The sequence below is a fragment of the Drosophila busckii genome, chromosome 3L (assembly GCF_011750605.1).
Source record: "Drosophila busckii strain San Diego stock center, stock number 13000-0081.31 chromosome 3L, ASM1175060v1, whole genome shotgun sequence".
Classification (NCBI taxonomy): domain Eukaryota; kingdom Metazoa; phylum Arthropoda; class Insecta; order Diptera; family Drosophilidae; genus Drosophila; species Drosophila busckii.
Genome location: NC_046606.1, coordinates 2,223,978 through 2,239,427, shown reverse-complemented (window position 1 = coordinate 2,239,427; position 15,450 = coordinate 2,223,978). Strand labels below are relative to the sequence as shown.

Below are 15,450 nucleotides of genomic sequence, written 5' to 3'. Positions count from 1 at the left end.
AGCGCACCATAATTAATGCTAGACATTTGACTACTGTGCGTCGGCCTAATTTACATACATGATTTTCATAATAGATCGTAGATTATTCAAACATACTATATACAAATTGCAGATCGGTATCTTTTGATGCGTAATTAATAACAGCGCGTGAAAAAACAAAAGAGTGAGAGCGAGCGAGTTGCTGGGAAAGTCATGCAAAGGGGTTAAGCAGGTAAAGCCAACTGCAGTTCTTGAATAGAAGTAATGTGAGCTAAGGGGCGCGCCCCAAAATAGAAAAAGAAAAGAAAATTTAAGCATATGTAGAGAAAGGAAAACTGCATAGAAAACTGGTAACCACAGCCCGTAACAAATTCAATAGAAAAATGCGCTGCTCAAAACAATAAGCGACGACAACAACAGGAAAACAACAAATAAAAGAAAAGTTGTTGTAAGAAGAAGAAGCAAACACTTCACTCTACAGAGAGAGATATAGACAAAGGCTAGTGCTAGGGGTTGCCAGCCGTTTAAAAAAAACACGCACCCAGCTTTATTGATAGATTGCAATTTCTCAGCGCCTAAACAAAAGCCAACAAGTTTACAATTACCTTTTGTTTAGTTACTTGCAACTTTTTGTGTCTTACGCATTTGCGTAACAATCGCAGATTTATATATATTTAATATAGCAGTTTCCCAGGCTTTTTCCACATTTGCATGCAGCCCTAGCCCTTTGCTCAAATAGTGCTTAGGGTGTCATTGCGCTGATTATCTCAACAGCAACCCCTGCGAGCGCTTGCAACTTGTTTTTCCAATAGAAAATTGCAGTTTTTCTTTTGTTTACATGTCGGAAAATTATGACGCAATTTATAGTTTGCCGCTGCTTTTGTTTAAGGATTTTCATAAGATTTATTTATACGCATGTGCGTACAAATTATGCAAAAGGAAATTTGATAGCAACTACTGACGAAATCATATTTCAACTCAATAAAATGTCTGCCAAAAATAGGCAGCAAAATCATAAAAATTCAAGCAGCGCTTTTATCGCCAATCGTAATTCAAAATGCCTCAAGAACTTGCCACACACACACACACACACACACACACATGCTTACATATTTGTTATCTAATACCAAAAAGCATAAACTGCACAAGATATGAGACTTGGGCTCTGTTTTATGTAAATACAACGTTGAAATTTATGATCCTTGGGGCGATACTTTGTGTCAACTACTCGGCATATAAATAATGAATTTTAGTTTACGACAACGCCATGACCTTCGCCTGACCTGCATATGCCCAATGGCAATTTGTAATATTTTTCCAAAGGCAATTAAATAGATCATTCAACAAATACGACACTGCGCATAAATAATAAAATATAAACATCTCAGCATCATCTTCAAGTACAAACGCTGTTCTCTCTATTTTTTCTCTCTCTCTCGCGTATTCACTAATTAGTGTGAGCAGTAAGTCGTTTGATTTGTGTGACAACAAGTTGGAAGCAAACGCCAATTGGAATGGGCACACATAAATCAATGTTTTTAATACAAACAATAAATTATTTTACAGCTGCAACTAAAACACAATTGTACAAAAAATAAAACGCACAGAAATGAATTCTCAAGGTTTCTCAAGCAGCAGCAAAATTTGAGCGCTAGTTCTGAAAATTTTAGCACCAAGCGGCAGCTCTAAAATTGTTTGACCCGCTACATAAATTTACAAAGGGTCTTTTAAATTAGTCCACTGTTAGCATAAAAAATATGCACAAAATAAATTTCTTTTGTTTTCAACAATAAAAAAAATGTTAAAATAAAAATTGTTTTGACTTTCTTTTTATGCCACCCGGTACTTCAATGTACAAAGGGTCTTTTAGAGATATATAAGATGTTGATATGTGATATCAAAGAAATTTGCTGAGTAGTTTGGAAAAATTTTAAAACATAGAGGCAGCTCAAATTTGTTTGACTCTTTTTTTCTGTTCGACTTGTTACATAAAAATTTACAAAGGTTCTTTTAAATTAGTCAGAACTTTGTATAAAATTCAAAGCTATAACAGGCATATTTATGTATCTGTAATATCAACTTGCTTTTTAGTATATTATGAATTTTATCTCGTTTTAAAATGTCGGCTACATGCGATTTGAACTTTTTTTTCAATGCGTTAGTGCCACATACGCACATCTTGATCATATCTTTGATATATAATGCTCTTTATTTTGAATCGATTGCTTATTCCAGGTTTTAAAATGTCGGCTACAACCGCTTTAAATTTTTTTCAATTCTTTAGTGCCACATTTGCTCTATTTTGTTCATAACTTTGATACATTATGCTCCTCATTTTAAATCGACTGCTTATACCTGGTCTCAAAATGTCGGCTACAACCGCCATTCGTTTTTTTTTTCAATCCTTTAGTGCCACATTTGCTATATTTTGTTCAAAGCTTTGATATATTATGCTCTTCATTTTAAACCGATTGCTTATAGCGGGTTTTATTATGTCGGCTGTAACCGATTTTTAATTTTTGTCAATGCTTTAGTGCCACATTTGCTCTATACTGATATATTTTGCTCTTCATTTGAAATCTTTTGCTTATAACGGGTCTCAAAATGTCGGCTACAGCCGCCTCTTATAATTTTTCAATCCTTTAGTGGCACACTTGCTCTATCTTGATATCATCTATAAGCAATGCTATAAGCTTCAGTTGTCGGCTCGTTAGTTGTCATTGTTGCCTACACTATGTGCAATAAATATGTTGCCGGCAATTTTCAAAATTAAGAAATATATATTTGAATTTATTGTGTTGCACTCGCGGCTCTGCTACAGCTGCGTAGTTGTGGGTTAAATGAGCACAACCAAACGTCCCGCTGGATTGCTGGGGCAACAGCAGCAGCAACATACACAGCAGCAGCAGCACATGCTGTCGACAGACAGTTGGACCGACAAACAAAACTGCAACATAAATCATTTTCATCTTCGTTACAAGTTGCATCGAAGCGTTTGCCGTACTTGCCACATGCTGCCAAATGTTGAGAGATTTTTCGAACGCGTCGCTGCAGTTCCAAATATACACATGTGTGTGTGTGTGTGCTTGTGTGTGTGTGCACCCGTTCCATTGTCAAAATGCTCAGCTACGCCTACGTCGCGTTCGCTACGCGATCCCAGAAGATTTTTAGCTCTGGCTGTCTTTGATTTATGGGCCTCTGCGCCTCCAATATAATTATGTTGTATCCAAAAAAAAAATATGTGTGGTGGCCATGTCTTCAAAACACTTTTTCGAATATTTTTCGTTTGCAGTATGTGTCGCGTTGTGTTGCTACGAAAAATCGAACTGGGTTACACCCCACCCCAGCCCAGCCCAAACGCTCACACAATTCTATTTTAATTAAATTTTAAGTTGCCAAAACAGAAATGCTTTGTGATTTATGTAGACAACGAATTGTGTGGCATGCAACAGTTCGATGTCTAATCGAAGCCTGTGAAAATACAAAATTCAAATTGAAATGAAATATTTTGTGGTGCTTGTTCATATTTATTTAGCAACTAACAAAAATGCCCACAAATTGAAGTTGAGATTTCTAAGCAACGTTTATACTAAAAATGCAAATATGCAACAATAAATAAATAAATAAATAAATAAATTGTGTCTACCTCTCACTCTGCTCTTCAGCATCATTATAACCTTAGCAAGGCATAAATAAATCTGTCAAGTGTTGCGCATAAATATCTCGGCAACATGTTATTGTTGTTGTAGTTGTTGCTGCCCCAAGTTGTTGCTGCTGCTGCTGCTGCTTTAATTAAATGCTGCAATCAAGTGCGTAGCGCAATATTTCCAATGAAAAAAAAACGTTGCAAAGGCAACAAAGTGTGTGCACCCAAAAAGGGTCGCGGGGCATGCGGCAGTCATTTGGCCGCAGGCCGTTCGCCTCATGTTTGTGCATTGAGAAAATTGTGTCCGTTGCACATTTGTTGACTTTGCCACTCGCCTGCTCTTGCTGCAGATCCTCGTCAAAGTGCCGTTTGGCGACCGCAACGCCAAGCGGCCAACTTGCCTTGCCCCGCTCCCCCCGCTTGCCGTCCCAACTGCTGGGCAGTGCCCTAACGAACGGCCCCAGTGAATTAAATTCATAATTAATGCGTTGCATGCACGCACACACACACACATACATACGCATTTGAGGCACAAACACGTAGCAGCTACCGTTGCCTCTTTGTTGCCTGACACGTTTATAAATACTGATTTTTTATACACAAACATTTCCACATATGAAACATTGCACTACAATTGGCAGAGTGCATGGCCTATGAGCTAAACTTCAAAAAATATATATCAGCTGAGTATATAGTAATAAGCAATAATAATAATAATAGCTATAAGCAAGTAAACTATTTAGTTTAAGACTTTACTTAAATTCCAGCAAATTGTAATTGCAAATGTCAATTAAATGATTTAAAGTATTAAGTGTATTATATACTTTTGATATGCACTTTAAATTCTTATAATATTTATATATTTCGTTTAAAGAATTCACTCAAGTCTAGCAAAATGTTATTGGTTGTTATTAGTTATTAGCTTCATATATTTTATGTTTCCAATTTAAAGTCATAATTGCATTATGTACTTTCAATTTAGATTTTTTTTAATATTTATAAGCAAGTATTAGATGAAAGAGTTGACCCAATTCTAGCAAAATGTTAATAAAATTATATACTTTATATATTTTGTTTTATATACTTTCACTTTTCGATTTATATCTTAGGCAAAGTCAATTAAATTATTGTAGTAATCAATTAATTTTAAGTATATTTACTTTTCTATTGAGCAATGTCAATTAAATTATTTATTTTATTAGTGTTTTTATTTTTTAAATATTTCTTGATGCAATGTCAATTACTATGAAAATGTCCTATGAAAAATATTATTACAAATAATTTATCTAACACCTTTTTTTGTTTGTTATTTATAAATAAATTAACTATCTGATTTTTTTTTAATATTTATTGCATCAATGTCAATTACTTGGACATTTTTCTATAAGAAATGTTATTTCAAATATTTATATAACACCTATTTATGTTAATAAATTAACTATATAATTTTTTTTTAAATATTTCTTGCACATTTATTTAAAAGAAATGTAATTTTTTAATTATGTATGTTAATAAATTAACTATATAATTTTGCGGCTTATAATTATTCCTAGCAAGCTAAAATTTAAACTTGTATATTTTATTTTAGAGTATAATTTTTGCTTATTAATTTTTTTAAATTATTGCATAGAGCATTGAAACTTCTGCATGCTCCACACCCTTTTAGCTTGTTCATAAATTTTTGTATAATTTTTTTGCTCTGCTTTTAGCATATTTCATGCAGTTTTGTTGCCTCTTTTATTGTTGTTGTTGTTGCTCCTTTACATTTCACATATTTTTTAAGCTGTCGTTGTTGTTGCTTTTGTTATTGCTGCTGTTGCTGCTGCTGCTGTTGCTGCTGTTATGTTGAATTTTGATTTTGTGCCAAAAGCACGCAATTAGAATTTATTTCTTGATGTTTAATGCTGTTGTTTGCCTGTCGTGACGCAGCACGCAATTTTGACCTTATGGCAATTACAGCAGCAACATCAACAGCAGCAGCAGCTACAGCAATAATAAATATACAAACACACAGTGTGTGTGTGTGTGTGTGTGTGTGTGTGCGAGAGAGACAGGTATATGTTGTTTAAGTCGCATATAAAATTTAGTTTATTGTAGATCATTAGATTAAGTGGAGCAGCTACACATAAATATATTTTTATATGCGAATAACAAATGCACAAATTATTTAAATAAATCATAAAACTAGCTGCAGTTAACTTTTGCAATTAAAAATATGCAAAAAAAAAAAGAACGACACGTAAAAATGCATTTAATTATAATTATTGCCACCCACAAGTGCCAGCAACTGGGGAGTGACTAACAATGCAAAAGCAAAAGCAAAAGCCAAAGCTTTTTATTGTTATACTCAGCAAAAAGAGCAGATTAAGAGAGGCTTAATATCAAGCTGCGTCTCTAATTTATTTGTATGTTTAAAAATTAATTATAATGCACAATTTGTAGGGTAGCTATGTGGCATGAACTTATACTAAATATAAATAATAAAACAAAGTGCACGGCAGGCAAATGATAAAGTGCATTAATATGCACGCAATTGCAACAATAAAAAAAAAAGTACAAAGGCGTAGCTGCCACGCCCTGTGCCACCAACACACACACACACACACACAGACACACAACTAACTTTAGACTCATTTAAATTGCATAGCACGCAACAGGACGCACAAGTCGATAAATTTTTTTTTATTGTTGTTGTTGTTGTTGTTGCTGTTGCTGGTGGCACGCCCGCTTTGAAATCTCTGTTGCAACATCAAGTGGGCCACAAATTGCTGCACTTTAGTAGCTGCTTAGGCAGCCAGGCAGCGTGTACTAAATTTATGCAACAGCCACACAAAGTGCTTAATAAATTTTAATTGCAGTCAGGCTTAAGCTGAACTTAAAGCTAATTATGATGCAAAAAATTATATAAAAATATATTATATGTGTAGCTGCTGCTGCTGCTGCTGCTGCTGCCGCTGAGTGTCAAGCGCATTTAATTGATCATCAAAGCTTGCACATAAAAGTAAAAAGAGCAGTAGGCGCAGACTTTAGCCTGTGGCAGCAACAACAGACAACAGGCAACAAAGTAAGGTAAACAAACAGTTAAATGTTGCTGGCTACATATGTGTGTGTGTGTGTGTATCTGTGTGTGTGTGTGTGTGCCTAAAGCTGTAGGCATATGCCAAAAGCAGAACAGGCTGCAGCCCAAAGCCGTCAGCGCTTCAGTCGCTGTGTTGTTGTTGCTGCTGCTGTTGCTGCTGCTGCTGCTGCTTGTTGTTGCTGTTGTTGCTTGCAACAGTAGCCCGTTTTGGCTTGCATGTATTCGTGTTTGTAGCGCATTTTCACTTCGCCGTTTTTGTGTGCAGCTCTGGCTGCTGCTGCTGCTGCGAATGTTGCTGTTGCAGCAGCAGCAGCAGCAGCATCAACGCGGCATTCAGCGCATGTCATGTCTCGTATCTTTTGTGCTAATCGTAAATAACTGTCGAAATTTTTTGCTACTGTATGTGATTTGCACATGGCATGGGTAGAGGATGAAAAGGAGTTTGCGAAGTGGCTTTTTGGATTGGCTTACGGATGCTGCAGCCAACGATCGTTGTTGTTGCTGTGGTGTTATCTTTTGACGTTGCCTGAAACGGCAAACTGGCGACGTTCAACTGGCAACTGGCAACTAGGGACAGACAACTGGGGACTTGTGGCAACTCAGGCTGCCAGTTAAGCAGGCCTCTTTATATGCGCACCTTAAAAAACACCAAACGAACAACAACAGCAACAACAGCAACAGCAGCAACAACAAACAGATACTTAATTCTGCTGTGTTTTTTGTGCAGACTCTTTTTTTTTGCATGGGGCACACTTATTGCCACGCAGGCCAGGCCAAGACATAAAGAACTTGAAACCGGAGTTGGAGCGCTTGAAGCTGTGACCCAGCTGAAGCTGTGGAGCTAAGTGAAAAACATGTTTGCTTATAATTCTTTACACACACACACACACACACACACACATGTATAATTTTTTATTTCGTGTTGTTTTGCTGCTTTGCTTTCTTTGCTGGACATGTACGAGTATCTGAAAGATACTTTTTTGTTGCTGTGGCTGTTGCTGTTGCTGTTGCTTGATGACGCTGACAAAGGTCTGAGCAGCAGACACAAGCCCCGCACCCACAAGCTTCATGTGTAGCGAGCGATACCCAACCGTAGCCATACGCGTTTTTAATGAAGCACTTAAAAAGCATAAATGAAAATAAAAATCCCAACAAAGGCCCACTGAACCCCCCACACCAGCCCCAACCCCGCGCTTTAGCACAAACCCAGCTGCAACAACAACAACGACAATTGATGTGGAGCCTGTATGCCTGTCTGTCTGCAGTTGATGTGTCCCCCCGCTAACCCTCCCCCCGCTACAACACAACATATAATTTTGCTTATTTTTTTGTGCTTTTCAGTTTTTATTGTTAGAAGTTTTGGGCTAGCGCCTTAAATTAATTCTAATCTAACAAATTACGCGACGCACTGGACCCCACCCCACCCATAGACTAGAACCATTTAGACAGTCGTAAAAATTAAAGACGCCGGCTTTTAGATAAACTGCGTACGTGTGTGTGTGTCTATGTGTGTGTGTAATAGCCAAAGAGCAGCCAATAAAACGACAAACATTAAAAACATTAACAACAGCATTACAAATGCAAGATATTAAATACGCTAGTGTGTGTGTGTGTGTGTGTTGCAAGGGTGTACTGGGGGGTGTCACAGCATAATTGAGTGAGTGGCGCGCTTGTGATAAGCAAATTGCATGATCTTGATGCGAACAGACGCGCACTAGTCAAGCGAGCCATGAGCAGTGTCTAAACCCAATTCATGGTTTAATTATTCTCAGCAACGCAGCAGCAATCACGTAGCCATAAGCTGGCCAGACAGACAGAAGGGAAAGCTGTAAAAGTATTGCCATTTGAACTGTTATTAAAATTAATCGCCAAGCTGAGCCTAAGCTAGCTCGACTGCCAAATACACTGCAGCGACAAAAAGAAAACTAAAAAATTACAACAAAATTAAATAATAATTTTTATAAATTATTTTTGTTTATCAAATTAATTTTTAAGCAGCGAATAGTCAACTAAGTGGCAACGCTGCATGCATATTTTTTTATAATCTTATTATAAACATATATGTATGTTTTAAAATCACTATTTTTATTTATGAGCTTTCATACAATCTATAAGTGATTAGCTAAGTGGCAACACCGCATTTGTAGCTTTTATTTTGGTTCATAAATGACCCAACTTATGACAACATAATTATTTTCTAACTCTAAATTCTCTTTCCAAAATTAAATAAATGTTCTACGCGATCTTTCTTTCTTTATAGTCTACGTTTTTTTAACCAAGTGGCAACGCTGCTGCTGCTTGGCGCTTGCCTAAATGTTGGCATGGTTCAGTGCCAAAATTGTTGCCAACGATTTCTCGCCTAGTTTTTAGTTTGTTGCAGTTTGAGTATGAAATGAGTTCATTGCACGAGCGAATAGCCAGTGCTGCCACCCACCGCCCCCACGCCCCTTCTTGGCTCACCCACAGTCGCACTGACACCCACTCAATTGAAGCGTTCGTCGCTAGGTGATTGTTGTTGCTGTTGCTTGTTTGTTGGGCTCTGCTCTGTTGGCCGAGAGTCGGAGCCGACGTTGCTGCAACGGTCATCGGTGCATTTGGCTGCTCTTTTGTTTCGCGGAGAGTGTGAAGAGCGAAGAGTGAAGAGTGAAGAGAGCGCACAAGTTTTGGTTTGCTTGCCTGCCTGCTTCTAATGCGGGCACGAATTGTGTGTGCTCCAAAGCCGATGCCGCTGCCGCTGCCGCTGCCCGTTGCTGTTGCCAGTTGCCGATGTGGAGCCACCTTCCACCTTCAGCCGCAGCAGCAGCAGCAACAACAACAGTCGAGGCTGTGTATGCACACAGACAGACAGCTCACACACACACACACGCACACAGCAACAGCGACGCATACATAGGCTGCCATGCAAGTGGCCCCAGCGTTGACGTCGGCGTTGGCGTTGGCTTTAGCTTTGGCTTCGCTGTTGTTTATCGTTGCCTTTCTTTTGCGCTGTCGCTGTTCGCTTTTGTGTATGATGTTTTTTTTTTTCATTTTCTGTCTTTTGGCTCATTTTTGCCCATGGTTGTTGCTATATTTTTGCAGTCTCTGTTTCTTCCATAAGGTTCGCTGTCTCTCGGCTCGCTTTGGCTGCTTCTGCTGTTGTTTTGTCTCTTTGGTTTTCGTTGCCTTTTGTCTGCTGCTGCTGCTGCTGCTGCTGCCGCCCCCGCCGCCGCCAGCCGCGCCCCCACACTAAAGGCACCTCTATCGCCAGCACCTTTTGTCTGTATGTAAAACTGACGTCGTCGTCGCCGTCGCCGTCGTCGTCGTCTCTGCCGAACTGTTGCTGGCTTTTGTACATGTATTCTTTTTTCGTATTTTATTTTATTTTTTGCACATTCTGTCTGTTCTCTCTTCTCGCTTGCATTTTGTGTATCTCATCTCGTGTGCGCTTTCGCCGCTTTTGCGCTGCTTTTGCCTCTGCCGCATTGCTTTCCAATCTCTCGGGCATCGCTGCGCCCCAACAACAACAACAACAACAGCAGCAGCAGCAGCAACAATTGTTGGCGACGCCGCCGCCGCAGCCGCTGCTGCTGCTGTCGTCGTCGCTTGCCGACGTCGTCATCGTTTTCTCTATTTTCCTCCAATCGCTTTGCCTTTTCATTTTCAATTCGCATATTTTGCAAACTCTACTTTCAGTTATTCGCCGATAATTGATGTCAAAGGACGCTGTTTGTGCTCCGCGTGTTGCCGCCGTCGCTCCACCTTCACCGCCTGCGGCTACAGCCAGCTGCACATCCTGTTGCCATCAACATGCCCAAGGAGGATCCGTTTGTGAATCGCGCTCAGCTGCTGAAGGCCATCAAGAAGTATCCAGAGATCTGGGACTCCAACAATAAGCTGCATCTATGCCGCAGTGTTACCTCGCCCATGTGGAACGAGATCGCCGAGCAGTTTGGCGGTCATGTGCCTACAGGTGAGTGCAACAGAGATGCCAACAACAACAACTGAGAGCATCGCTCGCTTGCTCTCTCTCGCTCGCTCGCTCGCTGTGTTGCTTTTGTAAGCTAGCGGCAAATTTTAGTTCTGCGCTTGCCGGTTGACAATTTGTTTTTGCTTTGCTCTCGCTCTCTCTTTTGCGCTCGCTCTCGCTCTCTTATGTAAATATATAAGTGTGCCGTCTATAAATAGACATGTAAACACACACACACTTACATACATAGATTGTAAGTGCTTGTCAATAATTGTTGAGTTGAGCAGCGTCGCTTTAATTAGCAACAATTGCGTTATTTATTTGCAGTTAAACTGCAATCGATTTGGAGTCAAATGAAGTATCACTACCACAATCTGGTGCATCGCCAGATACTGCACAAGGATCGCTTCAACACCAAGTGGGAGCACTTTGAGCCCATGTCCTTTATGTATAATATAACGGTAGCCAAGATAGTGGGCAGCCAAACTGCTGCTGGCAGCGCTGCCGACGACAATGAACTGCAAATGGGCGAGGGCGACTCTGCTATGCTGCCGACGCCAACGCCGCCGCCGCCGCCACTGCCCAGCGCTTCACATGGACGTGGACGTCCCAGTGGCAGCTTCAGCTGGCTGCAGTCCGCAGCTACAGCCACGCCCACGCCCACACATGTGCCGCAACTGCTGGAGCCACCGCCAGCGCCTGTTGTCTATACCGCCTTTACGGGACTGGTGCCGCCCGCTGTGGTTAGCGTGGAGGCGAGCAGCACGCCCATGCGCAAGCTGGGCAGGCCCAGTTCCTTGCACAACAGCATGCGTGGCAAAATTATTGATGCCATCAAGGCACGCCCCGCTCTGTGGGCGGGTCGCCAGCGCAGCGAGAAGGGCCAAGGCCAAAGTCGCACCTCCGCCGTATGGAAGGAAGCTGCACATGAAATGGGTTTGACGCCAAGTAAGTAGCAAAACCCCAAGCTGCCCATAAGCTACTCCAACATAGACTCTACTTGCAGCCCTAATGCAGACACGCTGGTCCATTATCAAGCAGCGCTATGTGGACGAGCTGCAGAAGGAGCGACATGCGCAGTACGCTCAACAGCCATTCCGCTCCAACTGGGAGCACTTTGAGCGCATGTCGTTTATGCGCGACATGCTGCTGCGCAAAGTGGACGAGCGCGAACAAACACGCGAGCATATTCAAGAGATGGTCAGCGAGCAGCAGCAGCAGCATCATCATCATCATCAGCAGCAGCAGCAGCAACATCACCAGGAGCAACAACAGCAGCAGCATCTGCAGCTTAGTCCTGTTCACATGCCGTCTTATCGCACTGGCCTAGGCGAACATGCTCAGGATATGCCAATTGGCTTGGTCGGTCATCAGTTGCCGCCGCATGCAACGCTGGCCATGCATCATCCAGCCCATGCTCATCATCATGCTCATCAGCCGCTGCCCATGGGCGTACGCCGCCGGGTCAAGCACGAAAACGATCTGGAGTGGGATCCTTTTGAGATGATACTGCATGTGCATGGCAACAATGAGTCTGCCGCCAACTAAATGCAAGACTGAGTGTACTGTCGCGCCAACTAGTTACCGAACTAGTGTTCCGGAGTGAGAGAGAGAAACAGAGACATAGTAACACACATACATATGCATACGTACTATATCGAAAGATATAAAACTAACTAAACGATTTGTAACTACAACTTTTTACTCTGTAACAGAATAAAAATCTAATTAAATCCAAAGGTCACAACCTCCAACTGTCTCATTATTCCAAAAGGAATAACACTTTGTTGTTCTTTTGGCGAACTTATTAGACATAAATGTTTACATTGCTTTTGCACATGAAAACTTATGCGCATTACTTACAATAATTTTTGTATTGTGTGTGTGTGGCTGGCGCAATAAATAAAATTATGCTAATTTCGACTGTATGAACGTTCGTAACACGACGTGTGCAACATTTGTCGATTTGCCACAAATCACAAAACATTGTTATGCTATCGCACAGACATTTGAGCCCATTTTCGAAAAACCGCACCACATGCTGGATGGAAAATCGTGTAAAATTTTCCACGCTCAGCTAGCTAAGTAGTTGAAAGGCCTTGCTGCTTGTGTGTGGCACGCGCAATTCCAATCACGTGCCACCCATACATACACTCACATCCACATAGTGAACACAAAACTTTTCAAACTGTAAAGCGTTTATCAAAAAGGACCACCCAACCCAACCCAAGCCACCCAACCAGCCAGCCAGCCAGCCAAGTGTTCGCCTCAATCTGTTGGAGCAGCTAGAGTTCTAGAGCATGGCAGCAACTCATCAGGCGCACATAATTGGTTGCCTTGTCAGACGAAGGATTTCGCACGATCCGCAGCTTCAGCTAAAGCTGTCGACTAACAGGGAGGGGGGTTGACGCTCCCAGCCTTGAGTGTCTTCAATAATAAATGCATTTCACTGTCGAATTTGCCGCATTTTACACAACACACGTGCCTTAAATAATTCACATCGCATTTAGCGGCGTTTTTGCTGGAGCTCTAATGGGCCCAGCGATTTGTAGCAAGAGAGCAGGAGGGTTGACTCTGTCTGTATGTGTGTGTGTGTGTGGCAGGTGGAAAGTAGTTGGGCTACGGTTTTTAGTTCTAGGCGAAAATTTGACTAAAAACCCCAAGTAGTTTGCTTCAACTTTTATCCTCATTCTCTCTATGCATTTATCAACGCCAGCCCCAAAGCGTTCTAAAGCGACTTCAGCGTCTACATAAAAGTCCATGAGACACAACTACTGCTACTACAACTACAGCATCTCTCCCATTGTTGGGCGTGGCAGGGGTAGAGGCAGCCTCTGCCTGAGGCTGGTCGTGTAAAAGTTTCCACTGTGCTGTGCGCTGCAGAGCGGAGCGGCGCGGCTCGGCGCGGCGCTAGATGATGGAGCGTTATTTAAATGGTTTTCGGATGCGTGCGTGCGAAAATGTTAGTAAATGTTAGCTAAAGCGAAGGATACCCAAGCAGCGCCAGGCACTTGTCCCTAACAGAAAGAAAACCCAGCCAAAGCAAAGGCGCATGCCAAGAACTAAAAATAAGTTACGATTTGTTGCTCCGAGCAAATAAAGCAAAGAACTGGAGAAAGAAAAAAGTAAAGCTCGAAATAGATTAAAGGCAGTTATTCCAAAACGCTGCAACTTGGATTAACTCTCGAAAATTATTTGCCTAGGTCGGGTTTAAGACAAATCGATTCGACCTAAGTATAACTACTGTAACTGTAACAAATGTCAGAAACAAACAAATAGTGAATGAGTGGGGGGTGGGTTAAGGATTTTCAGCTGTCATGCTTATTACGTGTTCTTGTCAACAGCATTGCAATTGCTGCACATTTTCGCAGATTTTACTTTGCGACGCCTTAATAGCTTTCAAGTGGAACGTGCGACAGTGTAAATTTAGCAAATGCCTAAATGCTTTGCTAGCTGCACTCCTTCCGCAGGAAATTCACAAGAATACAGACGCACACACACACAGGCACACACGCACACATGATAACACTGCTTATGTGAATTATCACACATTTTATGGTGTAGCAAGCGAATCTCTTAGCATGCCACCTGCTTCTGCTCTCTGTCTCTCTTTCGCTCCTTCGCTCCTTCGCTCACTCGCTCTTGTTGCTGTTGCAGCTGAAACTAGAAAACTTGTCTAAAAGTGCGCGCTACTCATATCTTTTAAGCGGACATACCGACAGTAGCGCATAAAAACTTTTAAATTTACTTTTGCCAAGAGTTTTTCCGGCCCCATGAGCCACGCCTACGCCACAGTCGCCTGACAGTCACACTCGTCCTCACACGCCCATGCATATTCATTTCAAAAATCCACACGCACACACACACACATGCTCAAGTTTTTCTTTTAAAAGTTTAGCCCCGCTGCGGCAAGAGCTGTTGGGAGCTGTGCTCGATGCGTGGCTAAGGTATGGCCTGTGGGCGTTTAGGCGTGGCATCGTTTAATAGAGCTTTCCAAAAATTTGTATGCCTCAGGTTGCAGCGCCGCGTTACATGTGCTCCAAATTGTTTCGTCCTCAAGGCGTATGCCCAAACAACAGCAAACGCCCCCGGGTCCCAATCCAAAAAACCCTGCGAGAAACCCTCGCACCTCGCACCCGAGTGAAAAACCAAAAGCAAGCCAATTCCAATTCCCCCAGCTGCCAGACAGCTAGGATTTCTGAGTCAGTACATGTCTATGCCTATGCCTATGATTTTTGCATACTGTGGGCATTTGTCAATAAATAAATTATATAAATAATGTATACTCAGTATTATTTTCTCAAAAATAATAAACATTTGTATTGTTGAAACTGTTTTTAATTTTGTTTGAATTTAATTTGAAATTTTAGCGCATATTTGTCTGCTTGTGCCCATTGTACACTTGCCACAACGCAAGCAGCAACTAAAGTGTGGGAAGTGTGGCGCATTGGGGGAAATTGTTTGCTGTAAAATGTTGGGCCACGTATCCTGCAGCAATTCGTAAACTAATTCTACATACGTGCCCCTGTCAGTTGAAGCCACTCGTTGTTGCCTCACCCCACTCCACTCCACTCCACACCACCCCACTTTACTCCGCCCCGTCGTCGTGCACGAAGCGCGTCATGTTTTGATTGCGATTGCCGTCGTCCTGTACACAGGATGGATTTGTGCATTGCTACATTGCATATACACAACGGTACAACGTATTTGTCCCTGTGTGTGTGTGTGTGTGTGTTTATATGTGTGCTCAACATTTTCATATTTTCTTTTTGCTTGCCTCCGCAACTTCTTCTGCTACTA

The 15,450-nt window shown here is 41.5% G+C and overlaps 1 protein-coding gene across 2 annotated transcripts; it reads left to right on the top strand.

Moving 5' to 3' along the window:
- Positions 1–10,289: 10,289 nt before the first annotated feature.
- Positions 10,290–12,379, top strand: LOC108598845 (mediator of RNA polymerase II transcription subunit 12). 2 transcript variants are annotated; one of them, XM_017985599.1, is made up of 3 exons: positions 10,290–10,653; positions 10,978–11,598; positions 11,657–12,379. In XM_017985599.1, the coding sequence occupies exons 1-3, from the start codon at positions 10,491–10,493 to the stop codon at positions 12,196–12,198; spliced, it is 1,326 nt and encodes a 441-aa protein (XP_017841088.1). In that variant the 5' UTR covers positions 10,290–10,490; the 3' UTR covers positions 12,199–12,379. The 2 variants fall into 2 exon arrangements, with proteins under 2 accessions (XP_017841088.1, XP_017841089.1); XM_017985600.1 differs by having other exon boundaries at positions 11,644–11,851.
- The last annotated feature ends 3,071 nt before the right edge of the window (positions 12,380–15,450 follow it).